Raw genomic sequence first — 17574 nt, 5'->3', positions numbered from 1 at the left:
TAGAGGGTGTGTAACAAAGGTTCGCCAGACTTATTCTGGAGATGGTGGAAGAGAGATTGGACAAACTGGGTCTATATTATCTCGAATTTCAAGAATGTGAGGTGACCACATTGAAACCTACAAAATACTTAATGGAAATGACAGGTTGATGCAGGTAAGATGTTACCCTTGGTTGGGGAGTCTAGAACCAAGGATCTCCATGTCAAAATAGGAGAAGCCACTTAGGACTGATGAGAAAATTCTTTACCTAGAGGATTGTGAATCTTTGGAATTATCTGCCCCAAAAGGCCTTGGAAGAGCAGTCATTGAGTATATTTAAGGTAGAGATTGATGGATTTCTGATTAACAATAATCTAAAGGGTTATGGGGATAGTTTAGTTAAAAGGTATTGAAGTGTCCAATCAGCCATCATTTTGAATGGCAGAGCAGGCTCAACGGCTGAATGGCCTACTCCTCTTCCTATATTCCTACATGCTTTAATCTTCTGTACAGGTGCATCCTGCAGATACTTCTTACTGTAACAGACAAGCTTATAATTTTAGCTTTTCACATGTTTGATTTTGACCAACCACTGCTTAGCTGTTGCAAATCTTGGTTGAACTCTGTTGTTAGTGAAGTGAGGTATGGACAGCCATGAAAGTTGACTTTCATATGCAAATGACACCATTTTAGAATGGGAAGTGATCTTAGTTGCACCTATATGGATCTTGCTGTGAGAACTTTCTGTTTTTTAACCATATGTCAGATAACAGTTGGCAGTTGATTTGCTCTCAGATAATTTATCTGCTGTTGCAATCTCACTTTCAACCTCTGCACACTCCATCTTAAGAGCTTTCACACTCATTGTTCTCCTGCATAGATTGGATGCTTCTTGTCATCACCTCTTCAGTACTGTCAAAGAAACTAAATAAACTTTCATGGTCTTCCTCTTCTGGCTCATCATGTGCTTCTTCACTTTCCTCATTGCAATCATTGTCGTAATCATCATCATTGTTTGCAATAGCTTCTCCTGTGAAGTATAACTGCTCATGGAATTGTGTGTTCATGTAAGAAGTGAGCAATTTCAAAGTCAGCAGTGAGTCTTGCCGCAGAACCTTCATCCAGTTCCCTATTCTCTGGAACTGCAGGACTAAAGAAATTGAAGAATCATTTGGTAGTTTTTGTAACTGCTCTATCAGTGCCCCGGGACCCTTATGCTTTGTTTTAATGGTCTTCATTGTGATGGTTTTTCCTTTCTTCCAGTCGACCTGGCATCCTACAATTTCTGGTCCATCAAAGAACAAATCTGACTCATCAGGCTGTGACTCCATCTTGTCATTGCTTCATTTGTGAAATACTCATTTGGCTCAAACTTAAACTCCAGAGTAAACTCATTGGCTGTCCAGGATCTGCAAATTTCACCTTTAAGTCTTGTTTTAAGATAGGCTCATCATGCTCCTGTATCATGTCACTGAGCAAATCCACATTTATGAAGACTGTCAATCAGAATTCTGGAATTTCTTTTGGCTCCTCCTTTTCTTAATCTCGTTACTATTTGCATTCATCCTCAGTCGTAGTGCTGTCTAGATTGTACAGCCCCTCAAAGAGCTCAAGTGCCTCACACATCCGCCTCTATGATAGACTCGCGTTCCGTGTCCACATTGTTTGTATTATAGTTCATTTTGTTAATGAACTGTATTACTAGTCGCAGAACTAGATATTGTGTGTGCATTTTAACACGGCTACATAACCTTGATTTATAGTTCAGTGGATTGAATGGGTTTGTCACAATGTTGAGCACATGTGTGCTCTGCCATTCGATCATGCCTGATCTGCTCCTCATCCCCATTCTCCTGACTTCGTTCTGCAACCCATGGTCTTCATACTAATCAATAAATCCCCTTATTCATCATGAATACCATATATGCGCTTCGGATGCTACAGACCAAGAGCTGGATGGTGAATCAACCAGAGTAGTCCTTTCTTAGAACACATGAACTAGACAATTCAGCCTCTTGAGCTCGCTCCACCGTTCCATATGATCATGGCTGATCTCATCCTGACCTTAACTCCACCGCTCCCCGTTCTCCATAACCCTTCAACCAATTAGCAATTTAAAATATCTAACTCCCCCTTAAATTTACACTCTGCCCCAGCATCCACCACATTCTGTGAAGCAAATTCCAGATTCACAACCCTTTGGGAGTAGTTTCTGAACTTGGTTTTAAATTTGCAACCACTTATGCTAAGACTATGGACCTCTCGTTCTGGAATTCCCCACAAGAGGAAGTATCTGCTCCACGTCTTAGTCCCACCTATTTTTGTGTTGTCTGCAAATCTGGCTATAGAACCTTCTATCCCTGTATGCAGGTCATTTATATAGATTGTAAATGGCTGAGGCTCAAGTACTGAACCCTGTGGCACCCCACTAGTTACATCTTGCCATCCAGAAAAAGACCCATTGATCTCAACTCTGTATTCTATCCATGCTAATAAATTACCCCAATTCTTTGTGATCTAACCTTGTGACACCTTCTTTGCGACACCTTCCGAAGTCCCGATATACTTAATCTACAGGCTCCCCATTATCCACTTTGCTTGTTACATTTTCGAAGAACCCTAGCAAATTAGTCAAACATGATTTTCTCTTTTCATTGTGCAATATTCTGGTGTTTGTGCTATAAGAACTAGAAGGATGAAAAGCTACCAGAAAGCAGAATAGATTGTGCCTAAAGGGTAGTAGCCAGGTAGGCATTTGACATTCAATCCTCAAATGTTAAAGGGAAATTACTAAACACATAATAATGCGGGTTCATTTTTGAACTTGCACAAAAAACCTTGGAAGAATGAAAATAACTATATCTTGAAATCACAGGATAGTAATTGAATCTGGTTTAATATTAAGAGCATGTGATAAAATCAATATTATATTATGCAAGTATTAAGATATTGTACTGTTATTTGGACATCATCTCAACAAAAGAAGTCCTTCTATAAAGTCCTAGCTAAGCCCATATACTACAGAGCACCTCAATCACCTTGAACCGGTTTGTGGACCGAAAGGACTACTTGAATAGGTCAGTTTGTAAATAATGTAACTCAGTAATGCTCATTTTATCAATTAATAATCAAGTATAACTTAAGAAAACATTAGAATTTAATAGCTGGTTAGTATAATGTACATAAGAATTTAACAGAACGCCAGAGGCTGAACCAAAAAAACAATACAATGAACTTCATTTCTTTGTGGTTGCTGTCTCCAATTCCTCCACTATCTGTGCAGCAGAGGGACGTTTTTTAGGATCTTCATTTGTACAAACAAGGAACAGCTCAATAGCCTTGCTGTAGGAATCATCTAGTTCTTCCACATTGAGTGCAGGTCTTGTTCCCAAAGCTGCATAATAAGCATCCTCATCAAAACTGTCTTCATCATCATCATCCAAACTATCAAGAGAGTCTACAGCAGAAATACAAAATTTAACTTAAGTATTTATTTACAGCACCTCAATTATCCATGGATATTTCTATAGGCACTGGTGTTTTCAAAATTACTAGAGTATAATGAGCTTAATCTGATGAAGATGTTCTGTACTACATATCTTTAAATAGAAAAGGCAAGCATGGGGAGGTACAGTAGGCATGATAACATTTAATTTACAGGTAAACTCCCTCCACAAATAATATTGATAAGGTGGTGTCTGTGTGTGTGTGAAAGAACGGCAGATGGGATGGAGAATAGGACGGGAGTCCTAAAACAGCTTTTACGTCAGTGGGATTTCCCCAATCTATTACCCCTGCCCCGCCAATGACGAAATGGGAATCCAAACTTTAAAAGTCAGGATCCCTATTTGAATATATAAAGTCAGGATCCCTATTTGAATATATAAAGTCAGGATCCCTATTTGAATATATTTACATATCGTCTGGCCTTCACGCCTGATAGTTCACAACATTAAATTATCATTTGCATCGGTGTGAATCACGAGAGCTCACCCACAACACGAACCTGGCGAGCTGAACGCACTGGAGTGTCATGCCTGGGTATCTTCCCTTGCACTGCCGGGGGGGGGGGGGGGGGGGGATGTTGCAGGGTGTGGTGGGGGGATTGGAGAGTTTTGCAAGGAAACTGTCTGGGAGAGTGGGATTCAAATTTTATTTTACATCAAGACCCCCCGATACTTCAAAAACCGAAGTTGCTGGCGGAGCAGGCTCATTCAGAAGCGTGACATGGGACCAGCCCCATTCATTTGTTTCAGCAAGTGTTTGAAAATACAATGGGAATACTGCTGGGCTATCCTCTGCATTTCCCATCCGAGATGACACTATAAACACTTTAGGCGGAACGTTGTCTTTTTTTGGCAAGGCTTTGATAAAGGTAAATTAAATCCTTATTTCCTGCAGTTGTTGAAATTGATCACAAGGATATATACATTTCAGATCAGTATTATTTACATAACGTTGGAGGTTATGTTACGATCCCAGTTGATGTTATAACTGGATGGGAAGATCCCCGAATGGAACCCTGACTCAAAAGACCATAATTTGTTTAGAAAACAAGGAGGAAGAGTGACAGGACCGCTAATTAGTCTCAACAACAAGAAAAAAAAAATTATTAAACAAGAAAAAATTGGATTAGGATAAAACATGCCGGAACGTCCGGTGACGGCGGGTGGGAGGCAGCCGCACACTGGAGGGCTCCCGTTCGGGAACGGAATTTTCGGGTTCTTAACGCCCGGTCCCAGGGGCAACGGAGGCTGCAAAAGCAGTAAAAAGGCACAATGACGAGAGATGTCCAAGTTGGGGAAAAAACGGCTGTGAAAAAAGTGGTTAATGGAAGTCCGCCGGGGAGTGGAAAGGTCAGAGCGGGGACTGCAAGGAAAGCGGAGGCTGGGGCACAAGGGGAGGCCGCATTGCTCACGGCAGAAGAAATGACTAAGGTGATGGCCGTGGAACTTGAAAAACAATTCACAAAGCTCATGGAAGCGGTATTGAAAGTGCTGGTGGAGGAGGCGATTGCCCCGGTGAGGGCGGCGGTATTGAGTGCAGCGGTGGAGGTGCGGGAGCAAGGTGAGACACTGAAGGAAGTGGAAGAGGCATTAGCGCAGCATAGTGATCAACTCACCTCGATGGGGAAGGAGCTGCGGAGGGTGATAGAGACCAACAAGGATCTGCGAGCCAAAATGGAAGACCTGGAAAACAGATCCAGGCGACAGAATCTGAGGATCATGGGTTTGCCTGAAGGGGTGGAAGGCCAGAGGCCGACGGAGTAATTTGCCACGATGTTGGCAGAGCTATTGGGGGAGGGGAACGATCCCTCTCGATACGAACTGAATCGGGCTCATAGGTCGTGGAGGCCTATACCAAAGGCGATTGAGCCGCCAATAGTAACTGTTTGTTTGCGTAGGTACAGAGTGAAGGAGAAGATCATGTGCTGGACAAAGCAGATGCGGGTGGTGCAGTGGGCTGGAGCTGGTACAAGTATATACCAGGACTTTATGGTGAAGCTGGCGAGGAGGCGGGCAGCCTTCAGCCAGGTGAAGAAGGCACTGTACATCAGCAAGGTGCAGTGCGGCATAGTATACCCAGCTAAGTTGAGGGTGACCTACAAATCCAAGGACTTTTATTTTGGGACGTGTAAGCAGCGGAGGGGTTTGCGAAGGCAGAAGGACTGTGGCAGAATTGAGAATTGGGACCGAGAGCGGGTCTTGTACCGATGTAGCCTCATGTAACTTTATTTTCTCACTGCGTGTTGGTGTATGTACGAAATGAGTCGATGGCTGTATATTTGGACAAGGGAGGAGTTGGGACTTTTATTTGCACTGATGATGGGTGGATATGCTGTGGTTGTGTGCTGAAGGGGATCTCTTGGTTTTTCCTGGGACCGGGCATGGGGAAGGAGACCCGGGCAGGGGCACGGGAATGAGGTGGAGGGAGGGGCTGCGGCCATGGAGCACGGTAGAACAGGTTTCGGTGAGTCTAGCCAGGGTGAAAAGTTGGGGGAAGGAACCGAGGTTGGGGGGGGAGGGGAGTTTACAAGAGCAAGTGGAGGGGAGGAATTGGTATGTGGCGGGGGGTCTACAATTCATGGGTGTCATCCACGGTACTCTGGATTGGATGGTGTTGAATATTGGGGGGGGGGGGGGTTGGACTACATATTTCAATGGTGACCATAGGCGATTCCGGATTCCTTTTTCTTTTCTCCTTGGGAGGTTTTGTTTTATTCGAGGCTTATATTGTTATGCGGGCCCATTGCTTGCTGGTGGGAGGATGGGATTGTTGTTAATAAGGGGATTGACATTGTATTCGTTATCGTTTACTGTTTGTTGGTGAGGTGTAAATCTTGAAGATAATGTGAAAATGGAGAATAAAAATATATATTTTTTAAAAAGGATACAACATGCCTTTACTCCCCTCAAGTTTAACAATTACACACAGGTTTTAAGATTAACACGAATGAGACCATTGTAGGTTAAGATGTACTTTGTAATTGGCTAAAACAGCCAAATCATTGCTTAATTGTATGAAAAAAGACAGAGCTGCAATGCACAATTGTAAACTTACCGTCAGAAATATTTACATGAGGCATAGAAAGGGTCATCATTTCCCACAATGTAAGGCCATAGGCGAAAATGTCTGACTTGTCTGTAATTATGCCATTTTCCTCCAGAGCCTCTTTTGGTTTCCATGGCTCAGTCCCAATGTATATTGCTTGGGGATCACTTACTATAAAGCAATTGTAGTAGTCAGAACATTGACACTCAACTCTAACTTGAAATGGTTAGCATTTAAATGCCCGAGATTCCAATCTTTGTACCTAAAAGGTCAAAGCGAAACAAACTGGATACCATCTGACATACAAGATACACTAGAAAGGCACAGATCAGTCAGCATCTGAAAGCGAAATGGTTAATTTTTTGCATGTATTTCTTTATCCAAGTTATGCAATGATATGCCAACAGTCCTGTAACACAGCTACTTAAAATACATTTACATTGAGACAATACCAAAAGAAATGAACTATTGACACACTAACTGAGCAACCTTCCAGGGATCCTTTGACAAAGTTTCACATGGGAAGGACCTCGTTAAATATAAAGCCACAGAAATGCAAGGTGGAAAAAAAAGGGTACTACTACACGCTAGAGGCAAAGGTCAAATCTGGGAAGAATGTTAGTCCAAATGGATTCAAATTTACTTCCAGTTTATTACATCTATGATCTGGAAACAAAAAAACAAAACAAATCAAACTTGTTAGCTTGAAATAGAAACTTCGCAAGCACAATAATTCACTTGGTCAATATGTAGAACAGACCTCTGGGTAAAACACAGAAAGCTCTTGGGAAAGATTTGAGACAGTTGAATGACCTAATAGATAAATAGTTGACTGTAGTTTCCACCCCCCAAAATGAGCTTTGTCAGACCACATGCTCTTTTTCTTCTTTTAGTATGTTTTCATGGTAACACGGGAATCCCAATTCTGCTCCTGTGTCTTATGGTCTTATAGGAGTAAATACAACATTTTAGTACACAGCCACTTTTAGATGAACTGTAAACTGGATATGCATTTGTCTTTAAGTCAGCTAATAAAATAAACACCCTGCAGAATTAAAACAATAGCAGATGTCCAAACATTCCTTTCTACTAAGTCAATGTGTTTTGAAACCAGTGGTAACAGATGAGCAAAATTATGTTCCAAACAATTCCTGCTGCAGGAATCCTGCTGATAACTAACACTCACCAAAGATGTTAAACCTCTTTTAATTGGCCCTTAGGGTTTTATTCTGAGACTTAAGAAAAATAAATTAAAAGGCTGCATACATAACATAGAGGTTTTCTCAAAGATTCAAATGCAATCAATGTTAAACATGAAAGCTGCAACCTACAACATATCAACTGATTTTCTTTTAAATTTACATTAAGTTTAAAAAATCTCTTGTAAATAATTCTAGGAATTTTACTTTTCATTCACAGATGGAGACGCCATTGGCAAAACCATTCCATCCCTAATTGCCCTCAAGATGGTGGTGAACCGCTGCCTTGGACTGCTGCAGTTTATGTGGTGTAGATACACCCACTGCTTTCCAGGATTTTGATCCAGTGACAGTGAAAGAATGGTGACAGTTTCAAGTCAGAATTACGTGGTGCTTGGAATGTCAGTTGCTGCTATGCATCTTATAGATGGCATACACTGCTTCCACTGTGAACCTTGATGAATTAATGATGTGCACCTTGTAGATAGTACACTGCTGCTACTGTACATCAGTAGAAGGAGTAAATGTTTAAGATAGTGGACGGGGTGCTTTACCCTGGATGCTATCAAGCTCCTCGAGTGTTGTCGGGAGCTGCAGTCATCCAGGAAAGAGTATTCCATCACACTCCTGACTTGTGCCCTGTAGATGGTCAACGAGCTTTGGGGAATCGGGGAAGTTATTCCCTGCAGAATTCCTAGCCTCTGACCTGCTCATAGCCACATTTATATGACTGGCCAAGTTCTATTTCTGGTCAATAGCAACATTCCCCAGGATTTTGAAAAATGGGGGATTCAGAGATGGCAAGGCCATTGAATGTCATGGGGAGATGGTTAGACTCTATTTTGATAGAGATTGCCATTGCCAGGCACTTGTCTGACATGAATGTTTCTTGCCACTTATCAGCCCAAGCCTAAAGCTGTACAGATCTTGCTGCATATGGGCAGGGACTGCTTCCGTGCCGGGTCGCAGCAAATGTTTCTGAAAATTCATCATTGAACATCCCCACTTCTCACATTATGCTGGAGGAAAGGTTATTGATGAATTGCTGAAGGTGGTTGATCTCCAACAACCGTGTGCTAGGTATGACTCCAACCCACACAATGGGAGGAGTCAAAGGGGAGGTGGGGGTGGCCGGGGTCAGCAGGAGTCAGCTGACTTGCGGAAGTGCAATGGGGGGGGGGGGGGGTAAACCAGCTAGGATGGGTCCTAGCCGGGGGGGGGGGGGGGGGGGGGGATCGAGTTGCTGCTGCTAAGATCAAGGAGGAGCTGGAGCGAGTGGGGTGGGTCAAGACGGGGGTATGCCACTGTGGGGAACGGGCCGGGTGTGGGGTGCGGGCGCGTGGCTGGCCGAGGAGGGGTCATGGCTAGTCGGCGGGGGAGGGGGGCGGGTAGCCCCCTAATCCGGCTGATAACCTGGAATGTAAGGGGACTGAATGGGCCGGTTAAGCAGGCCCTGAAGGGGCTCAAGGCGGATGTGGTCATGCTCCAGGACACATCTGAAGGTGGCAGACCAGGTAAGACTGAGGAAGGGGTGGGTAGGTCAGGTGTTTCACTCGGGGCTAGATGCCAAAAATCGAGAGGTGGCAATCTTGGTGAGAAAGGTGTTATTCGAGGCGTCGAGCATTGTGGCAGATAATGGCGGTAGGTACATAATGGTAAGTGGTAAGTTGCAGGGAGAGAGGGTGGTACTGGTCAATGTGTATGCTCCGAACTGGGATGATGCGGGTTTTATGCAGCGTATGTTGGGTCGGATCCCAGACTTGGAAGTGGGGGGCCTGATAACGGGGGGAGACTTTAACACGGTGTTGGATCCTGCACTGGATCGCTCCAGGTCTAGGACGGGTAGGAAGCCGGCGGCGGCGGCTAGTGTTGAGGGGATTTATGGACCAAATGGGAGGGGTGGACCCTTGGAGATTTGCAAGGCCGGGGGCTAGGGAATTTTCATTCTTCTCACATGTCCATAAGGCTTATTCTCGAATCGACTTTTTCATTTTGAGTAGGGCGCTGATAGCGAGAGTAGAGGACACCGAGTATTCGGCAATAGCCATTTCGGACCACGCCCCGCTTGGGTGGACTTGGAGATGGGGGAGGAGAGGGACCAGCGCCCACTGTGGTGCTTGGAGGTGGGGCTGTTGGCGGACGAGGAGGCGAGCGAGCGGGTCCGAGGAAGTATAGAGAGGTACTTGGAGACCAACGACAACGGGGAGGTCTGAGTGGGGATGGTATGGGAGGCACTGAAGGCGGTGGTGAGGGGAGAGCTGATCTCCATCAGGGCCCACAAGGAGCGGGGGGAGAGGGAGAGGCTGGTGGGGGAGATGGTGAGGGTAGACAGGAGATATGCAGAAGAACCTGAGGAAGGGTTGTTGAGGAAGAGGCGCAGCCTCCAGGCCGAATTCGACCTGGTGACCACCAGGAAGGCGGAGGTGCAGTGGAGGAAGGCCCAGGGGGCGGTCTACGAGTATGGGGAAAAGGCAAGCCAGATGCTGGCGCATCAGCTTCGGAAGCGGGACGCAGCTAGGGAGATCGGGGGAGTTAAGGACAGGGGAGGGAGCGTGGTGCGGAGTGGGGTTGGCATCAATGGGGTCTTCAGGGACTTCTACGAGGAATTGTACCGATCCGAGCCCCCACGGGAGGAGGGAGGGATGGGCCGTTTCCTGGACCAATTGAGGTTTCCAAAGGTGGAAGAGGGACTGGTAGCGGGACTGGGGGCCCCAATTGGGCTGGAGGAGCTTTTCAAAGGGATAGGAAGCATGCAGGCGGGGAAGGCACCGGGGCCGGACGGTTTCCCGGTCGAGTTCTATAAAAAATATATGGACCTGTTGGGCCAGCTGTTAGTTAGGACCTTTAATGAGGCAAGGGGGGGGGGGTTTACCCTCGACGATGTCCCGGGCACTGATCTCCTTGATCCTGAAGCGGGACAAGGATCCCCTGCAATGTGAGTCTTACAGACCGATTTCCTTGTTAAATGTAGATGCCAAGGTGCTGGCGAAGGTCTTAGCCACGAGGATTGAGGATTGTGTGCCGCAGATCATCCATGAAGACCAGACGGGGTTTGTGAAGGGGAGACAGTTGAACGCGAATGTGCGGAGGCTTTTGAACGTTATCATGATGCCGGCGAGGGAGGGGGAGGCGGAGATAGTGGTGGCAATGGACGCTGAGAAAGCCTTCGATAGGGTAGAGTGGGGGTACCTGTGGGAGGTGCTGAAGAGGTTCGGGTTTGGGGAGGGGTTTGTCAGGTGGGTTAGGCTGTTGTACGAGGTCCCGATGGAGTGTGGGGCCACAAATAGGAGGAGGTCCGAGTACTTTCGGTTGCACAGAGGGACGAGACAGGGGTGTCCCCTGTCCCCCCTGCTCTTCGCACTGGCGATTGAACCCCTGGCTATGGCACTGAGAGAGTCGAGGAACTGAAGGGGGTTGGTGTGGGGTGGGGAGGAGCATAGGGTGTCGCTTTATGCGGACGATCTGTTGCTGTAGGTGGCGGACCCGGTGGGAGGAATGCCAGAGGTAATGAGGATGCTTAGGGAATTCAGGGACTTTTTGGGGTACAAGCTCAATATGGGGAAGAGCGAGCTGTTCGTAGTTCAGCTAGGGGACCAGGAGAGGGGGATTGGCGAGCTCCCACTAAAAAGGACGGAGAGGAGTTTCAGATATTTGGGGGTCCAGGTGGCCAGGAGCTGGGGGGCCCTGCATAGGCTTAACTTTACAAGACTGGTGGAGCAAATGGAGGAGGAGTTCAAGAGGTGGGACGCATTGCCGCTGTCCCTGGCGGGTAGGGTGCAGTCAATCAAAATGACGGTGCTCCCAAGGTTTTTGTTCCTGTTCCAGTGCCTCCCCGTGTTTATCCCGAAGGCTTTTTTCAGGCGTTAACAGGAGTATAATGGGGTTTGTGTGGGCGCGAGGGACCCCGAGGGTGAGAAGGGTGTTCCTGGAGTGGAGTAGAGGTGGGGGGGCTGGCGCTGCCCAACCTCTGTGGGTACTACTGGGCCGCCAATGCGACGATGGTCCGCAAGTGGGTGATGGAGGGGGAGGGGGCTGCATGGAAGAGGCTGGAGACGGCGTCCTGTGTGGGTACGAGTCTGGGGGCGCTGGCAACGGCACCGCTGCCGCTCCACCCAAGGAGGTATACCACGAGCCCGGTGGTGGTGGCAGCCCTCAAAATTTTGGGGCAGTGGAGGTGGCATAGGGGGGGGGGGGGGGGAGGAGTTAGGGCCTCAGCGTGGACCCCATTACGGGGGAACCACCGGTTCGCCCCAGGAAGAACAGGTGGAGCGTTTTCGGGGTGGCACAGGGCAGGCATACGAAAATTGGGGGACCGGTTTGTGGACGGGAAGTTCGCGAGCTTGGGTGAGCTGGAGAAGTACGGGCGCCCCCCGGGGAACACCTTCAGGTACTTACAGACGGCAGGTGGTGGAATTCCCATGGCTACTGCCACACACAGTACAGGACAGGGTGCTCTCGGGGGGGGGGGGATGGGTGGGAGTGGGGAAGATCTCGAAAACTTACCAGGTGATGCAGGAGGAGGAGGCCTTGGTAGTGGAGTTGAAAGGTAAGTGGGAGGAGGAGTTGGGAGAGGAGATCGAAGAGGGGACGTGGGCAGATGCCCTAGGGAGGGTGAACTCTTCCTCTTCATGCGCGAGGCTCAGCCTCATACAGTTTAAGGTGCTGCACAGGGCACACATGACCGCGACAAGGATGAGCAGGTTCTTTGGAGGTGAGGACAGGTGTGTTAGGTGCTCAGGGAGCCCAGCAAATCACACCCATATGTTCTGGGCATGCCCAGCGCTGGAGGAATTTTGGAAGGGCGTAGCGAGGACGGTGTCGAGGGTGGTAGGATCCAGGGTCAAACCGGGCTGGGGGCTCGCAATATTTGGGGTGGCAGAGGAGCCGGGAGTGCAGGAGGCGAAAGAGGCCGGAATTCTGGCCTTTGCGTCCCTGGTAGCCCGGCGAAGGATTCTCCTTCAGTGGAAAGATAAGAGGCCCCCAAGCGTGGAATCCTGGATCAGCGATATGGCAGGGTTCATTAAATTGGAGAGGGTGAAATTCGCCTTGAAAGGGTCGGTACAAGGGTTCTTTCGGCGGTGGCAACCGTTCTTAGACTTTCTGGCAGAACGCTAGACATTGGTCAATGGCAGCAGCAGCTTGGGGGGTGGGGGGGGGTTTACTTTATTTTAGTTTATGTTATTTACACTGGCAGGGTCTGAGGGGGTGTATACACCTGTTGTCTTAAGTCAGGGTGTTAATGTTAATTTATTATTTAGGTACGGGAGGGGTTTGGGGGGTTCCTTTTTTAGATTGTGTTTTGTACTTAACCCTGTTGGGTTCTTTTTTCTTTCTCATTTTGTTATTGATATTTTATGAAAAGCTTTAATAAAAAGGTATGACTCCAACAAGTGTAGTTTTTCCCGATTCCTCAAATCCAAATTTGTTTTTACTGGTATGAGCCAAGGAAACAGAGTAATTTCAGAGCTGAATAAAAGCAGCAACTTCATATAACTTAGATACATCAGTGCACTGCTCCTGCAAGCACCATACAGTCAAAATGGTTTAAATATATGTGCGAACCCAGCAATTGCGATGGTTCAGGGATATGCCCCTACTTGTCAGCAAAGGAAAGGGGGGGGTGGCGGTGGCACTCGCCGCCGGATCGCGTTGTTGAGCCACCTGCTCAAAACGTCAGCCCGATAGTGGGATTCAGAACGGAATTCCTTGTGCTTGGGCCAGGCATAAATTTTTATGGCTGGGGAGAGTGACTCGCCTCTAGGCGCCGCTGTTAGCGCCAGGACAAACGAGAAGTGATTCAGCTCCAGAGGGAGAACATAGTCTCCAAAATAGAGAATCCATCCCATAATGGAGGAAGACTTGCCACTCATTTTTGATGTACACATTTTTCAATATAGCACAACACATTTTCAAGACGTTTACCACTACTCAATATCATAATTACCAACAGCCTGCACTCCTAATGAGCAGCATAATGGCACAGTGGTTAGCACTGCTGTCTCACGATGCAGAGGACCCGGCTTCAATCCTGGCCATGGGTCACCGTCCGTGTGGAGTTTTTTTACATTCTCCCCGTGTCTACGTGGGTCTCACCCCCACAATCCAAAATACAAAGCTGTGCAGGGTAGGTGGATTGGCCATGCTAAATCGCCCCTTAATTTGAACAAAAAATTGGGTACTCTAAACTTACTCCTAAAGAATCATAAAAGCAAACTAACTGTTCACGTACCTTGCATATTCTCATCTAATTTGAGTGACACACCCACATCACAGATCTTAATGGTCTTGAAATCTTCTTTAACCACAATATTGCAAGATTTGATGTCTCCATGCAAGAGTCTCTTCTCATTGTGCAGATACTGAAAGTTTCAAAAATAAATAAATATTTAAATGCTCAAGTGTCATGATTCAGCAAAAATGTAATCAACCATCAGTAAACAAATCCAGTATTTAACCAAAATGTTCCTGGGACAATAAAAACAGGCCCAGATTGAGAACATTCCGTTCTAGCTGCTCCAATTTCACTTAGATACACCATTGTTTATTCTTTTAGAAATCTTAATATGGCAATTTCCCAATCTCCTTGGCTTTCTAAAGAAGATGCAACAGATTAATAGGAAACTAATGATTGAACGTTAACCTCATTTACCCCACGATGTAGTTCGATCAGCATAGGTACTTGACCACTTGAGTTTAATGCACAGCAGCAGTAAAACATAGCACAATCAATCTTTGGGAAAGTCTATTTCTATTAATTAAAAATATAGGGGGCGTTTGCGAGCCTTGGGTGGCTGGAGGAGAAATTTGGGCTGTCCCCAGAAACGCCTTCAGGTACATGCAGGTGAGGGTGTTCGTGAGACGGCAGGTGAGTGAATTTCCGCTGCTTCCAGCACGTAAGATTCAAGATAGGGTGCTCTCGGGAGTGTGGGTTGGAGAAGGCAAGGTCTCGGCGGTCTATCAGGAGATGCAGGAAGAGGAGACGACCTCGGTGGAGGAGCTAAAGGGTAATTGGGAGGAGGAGCTAGATGAGGGTCTGTGGGCTGATGCACTGGGTAGAGTTAATTCTTCCTCCTCTTGCGCCAGGCTTAGCCTATACAATTTAAGGTTCTTCACAGAGCGCATATGACAGGGGTGAGGTTGAGTAGGTTTTTTGGGGTAGAAGTCAGGTGTGTGAGGTGCTCGGGGAGCCCAGCAAACCATGCCCATATGTTCTGGGCGTGTCCGGCGCTGGATGGGTTTTGGAGGGGCTTTGCGAGGAGTGTCTAAGGTGATAAACACCCGGGTTAAGCCGAGCTGGGGGTTAGCATTATTTGGGGTATCGGACGAGCCGGGAGTGCAGGAGGCGAAAGAGGCCGGTATTCTGGCCTTTGCGTCCCTGGTAGCCCGGCGGAGGATTCTGCTACAGTGGAAGGCTGCAGCCCCCAAACGTAGAAGCCTGGATCAGCAACATGGCAGGGTTCATTAAATTGGAGAGGGTAAAGTTTGCCTTGCGAGAGTCTGTGCAAGGGTTCTTCAGGCGGTGGCAACCGTTCCTAGACTTCCTAGCGGAATGTTAGGAGGTGGTCAGCAGCAGCAGCAACCCAGGGGAGGAGGGGTTTCGGGTATGTGTTTGTTATTGTTTCATGGGGGGGTTTGTACATTGGGGGAATTTGCGATGTAAGTGTACGATGTTGATCTGTGTGTTTTATGCTTTTCTTTTTTCTGTAAGGGCCAATTGAATTAAAATATATATTTTTTAAAAATTAAAAATATAGAATAATTTATCAGTGGTACGCAAGTGGTTTGACAACAACCAAACATTAGCAAAGCATATCACAGCATCAGGGGCAAGGCAAGGCATATCAGTAAGAGAAAGGGATGGGAGTTGAAGAAAAGTCTACAAATAAATGGTTGTTGGAGGTCAGTCATCTCAGCCATGGGACATCACAGCAGGAGTTCCTCATGGTAGCGTCCTAGGCCCAACCATCTTCAGCTGCTTCGTCAATGGCCTTCCTGCCAATACAAGGTCAGATGTGGGACGTTCGCTGCTAATGGCACCATTCACGACCCCCCAGAGACTGAAGCCACCCACATGGAAATGCACATGACTTGAACAATATCCAGGCTTGGACTGACAAGTGGCAAGTTCCAGGCAGTGACCATCTCCAATAAGAGAGAATTAAACCATCACCCCTTAATGTTCAATGACATTACCATCACTGATCCTCCACTATCGACATCCTGGGGGTTACCATTGACCAGAAACTGAACCGGATTAGCCAGATTATACTGAGGCTACAAGAACAGGTCAGAGGCTAGGAATTCTGTGGTGAGCAACTCTCCTCCCGACTCCCCAAAACCTGCCCACCATCTACAAGGCACAAGTCAGGAGCGTAATGGAATACTTCCCACTTGCCTGGATGAGTGCAACTCCACCAACACTCAAGAAGCTCAATACCATCCAGGACAAAACAGCCTGCTCGATTGACACTTCACAAACATTCACTCCTTCCCCACCGACAAACAGTGGCAGTCGTGTGTACCATCTACAAGATGCACTGCAGGAACTCCAGAAGTTTCCTTAGACAGCATCTTCCAAACCCACTACCATCTAGAAGGACAAGGGCAGCAGATACACAGGAGTTCCCCTCCAAGTCAATCACCATTCCGTCACTGTTGCTGGTTCAAAACCCTGGAACTCCCTCCCTAATAGCACAGTGAGTGCATCTACACCCGTGGATTGCAGCGGTGCCAGGCAGCTCAGCACCACCTTCTCAAGGGCAATTGGGGATAAGAAACAAATGCTGGTCCAGCCAGCGAAGCCCACATCTGGGAAAAAATGAAATAAAAACAAACATTGCGAGACATTATTCTATATTGAAGGTGCTATATAAATACAAATTACGCCTTCAATGCAGTTGATATGCATATGGACTTAACACAGAATAGCAAAATTGGAACCATGGAAATATTGGGGTAGTGGCTCTATGGATACAAAATTAGCTAAGTTACTGAAAGCAGAGTAGCAATGACCGTTGTTTTGATAGCGTCCCCCATAGGTGGCATTGGGACCGCTGCTCTTTTTGATTATATATTAATGAACTGAACTTTAAAATATACAAGGCATAATTTTAAAGTTGCAGATGACATGCAAGCAGTGAGAAGGATAGGAACAGGCTTCAGGAGAACATTGGGAAACTGGTGAAATGGCCAAATACCTTGAAGATGAAACCTAATCCGGAGAAGTGTAAAGTTATTAATTTTAAATAGGAAGCATGAGGAGAGACAACATAAACTCAACATATAATTTTAAAGGGGGGAGAGAAACACATACACAAATCATTGTGGCAGCAAACCAAGTTGACGTGGCTGCCAAAAAGCATATGGATCCTTGGTTTTATGGAGGCATGAGTACAAAAGCAAGGAAATTGTGTATATTGGACACAACAATTTAGGAAGCATGTCAAGGCCTCAGAGGGTATAGAGAGTTCAGTTGAGGTTGTTCTGCTTTGAGCAGAGCTATTAAAGGTGTTCAAAAATCATGAATTATTTTGATAGTGATTGAGGAGAAAATGTTTTTGGCGGCAGAGGGTCAATAACTAGAAGACACACATTTAAGGTAACTGGTGACATTAGTGAGATGAGGCGTAATCTGGAATGCACTGCCCAAAAGAATGGTGAAAGCAGATTGAAATATAACTTTCAAAACTGGGTAACTACTTGAATAGGAAATAAAATTGTGGCGCTCTAGAGAAAAAGTAGGAACCAAAGATGTGAAGGGATATGGGGGAAAAGGTAAGTATATGGAGTTACGTCTCATGATCTTATTGAATGGCAAAATAGGTTTGAGGCAGGGTGGGGGAGT

General features: G+C 46.5%; 1 protein-coding gene across 2 annotated transcripts in view; it reads right to left on the bottom strand.

Annotated features, from left to right (window-relative positions):
* Positions 1-2856: 2856 nt before the first annotated feature.
* The window catches only part of pbk (PDZ binding kinase), a 64860-nt gene continuing 50142 nt past the window's right edge, over positions 2857-17574 (bottom strand). For both annotated transcript variants that reach the window (XM_072499469.1, XM_072499470.1), the window contains exons 6-8: positions 13960-14089; positions 6541-6702; positions 2857-3436 (exon numbers count right to left, since the gene is read on the bottom strand). In XM_072499469.1, coding sequence (XP_072355570.1) covers positions 3216-3436; positions 6541-6702; positions 13960-14089 — 513 coding nt within the window. In that variant the 3' untranslated portion in view covers positions 2857-3215. The remainder of the gene's footprint in view (positions 3437-6540; positions 6703-13959; positions 14090-17574) is intronic.

The sequence above is a fragment of the Scyliorhinus torazame genome, chromosome 4 (genome assembly GCF_047496885.1).
Source record: "Scyliorhinus torazame isolate Kashiwa2021f chromosome 4, sScyTor2.1, whole genome shotgun sequence".
Taxonomy (NCBI): Eukaryota; Metazoa; Chordata; class Chondrichthyes; order Carcharhiniformes; family Scyliorhinidae; genus Scyliorhinus; species Scyliorhinus torazame.
The sequence above is the reverse complement of the archived record's forward strand: the minus strand, read 5'-3'. Positions and strand labels throughout refer to the sequence as shown.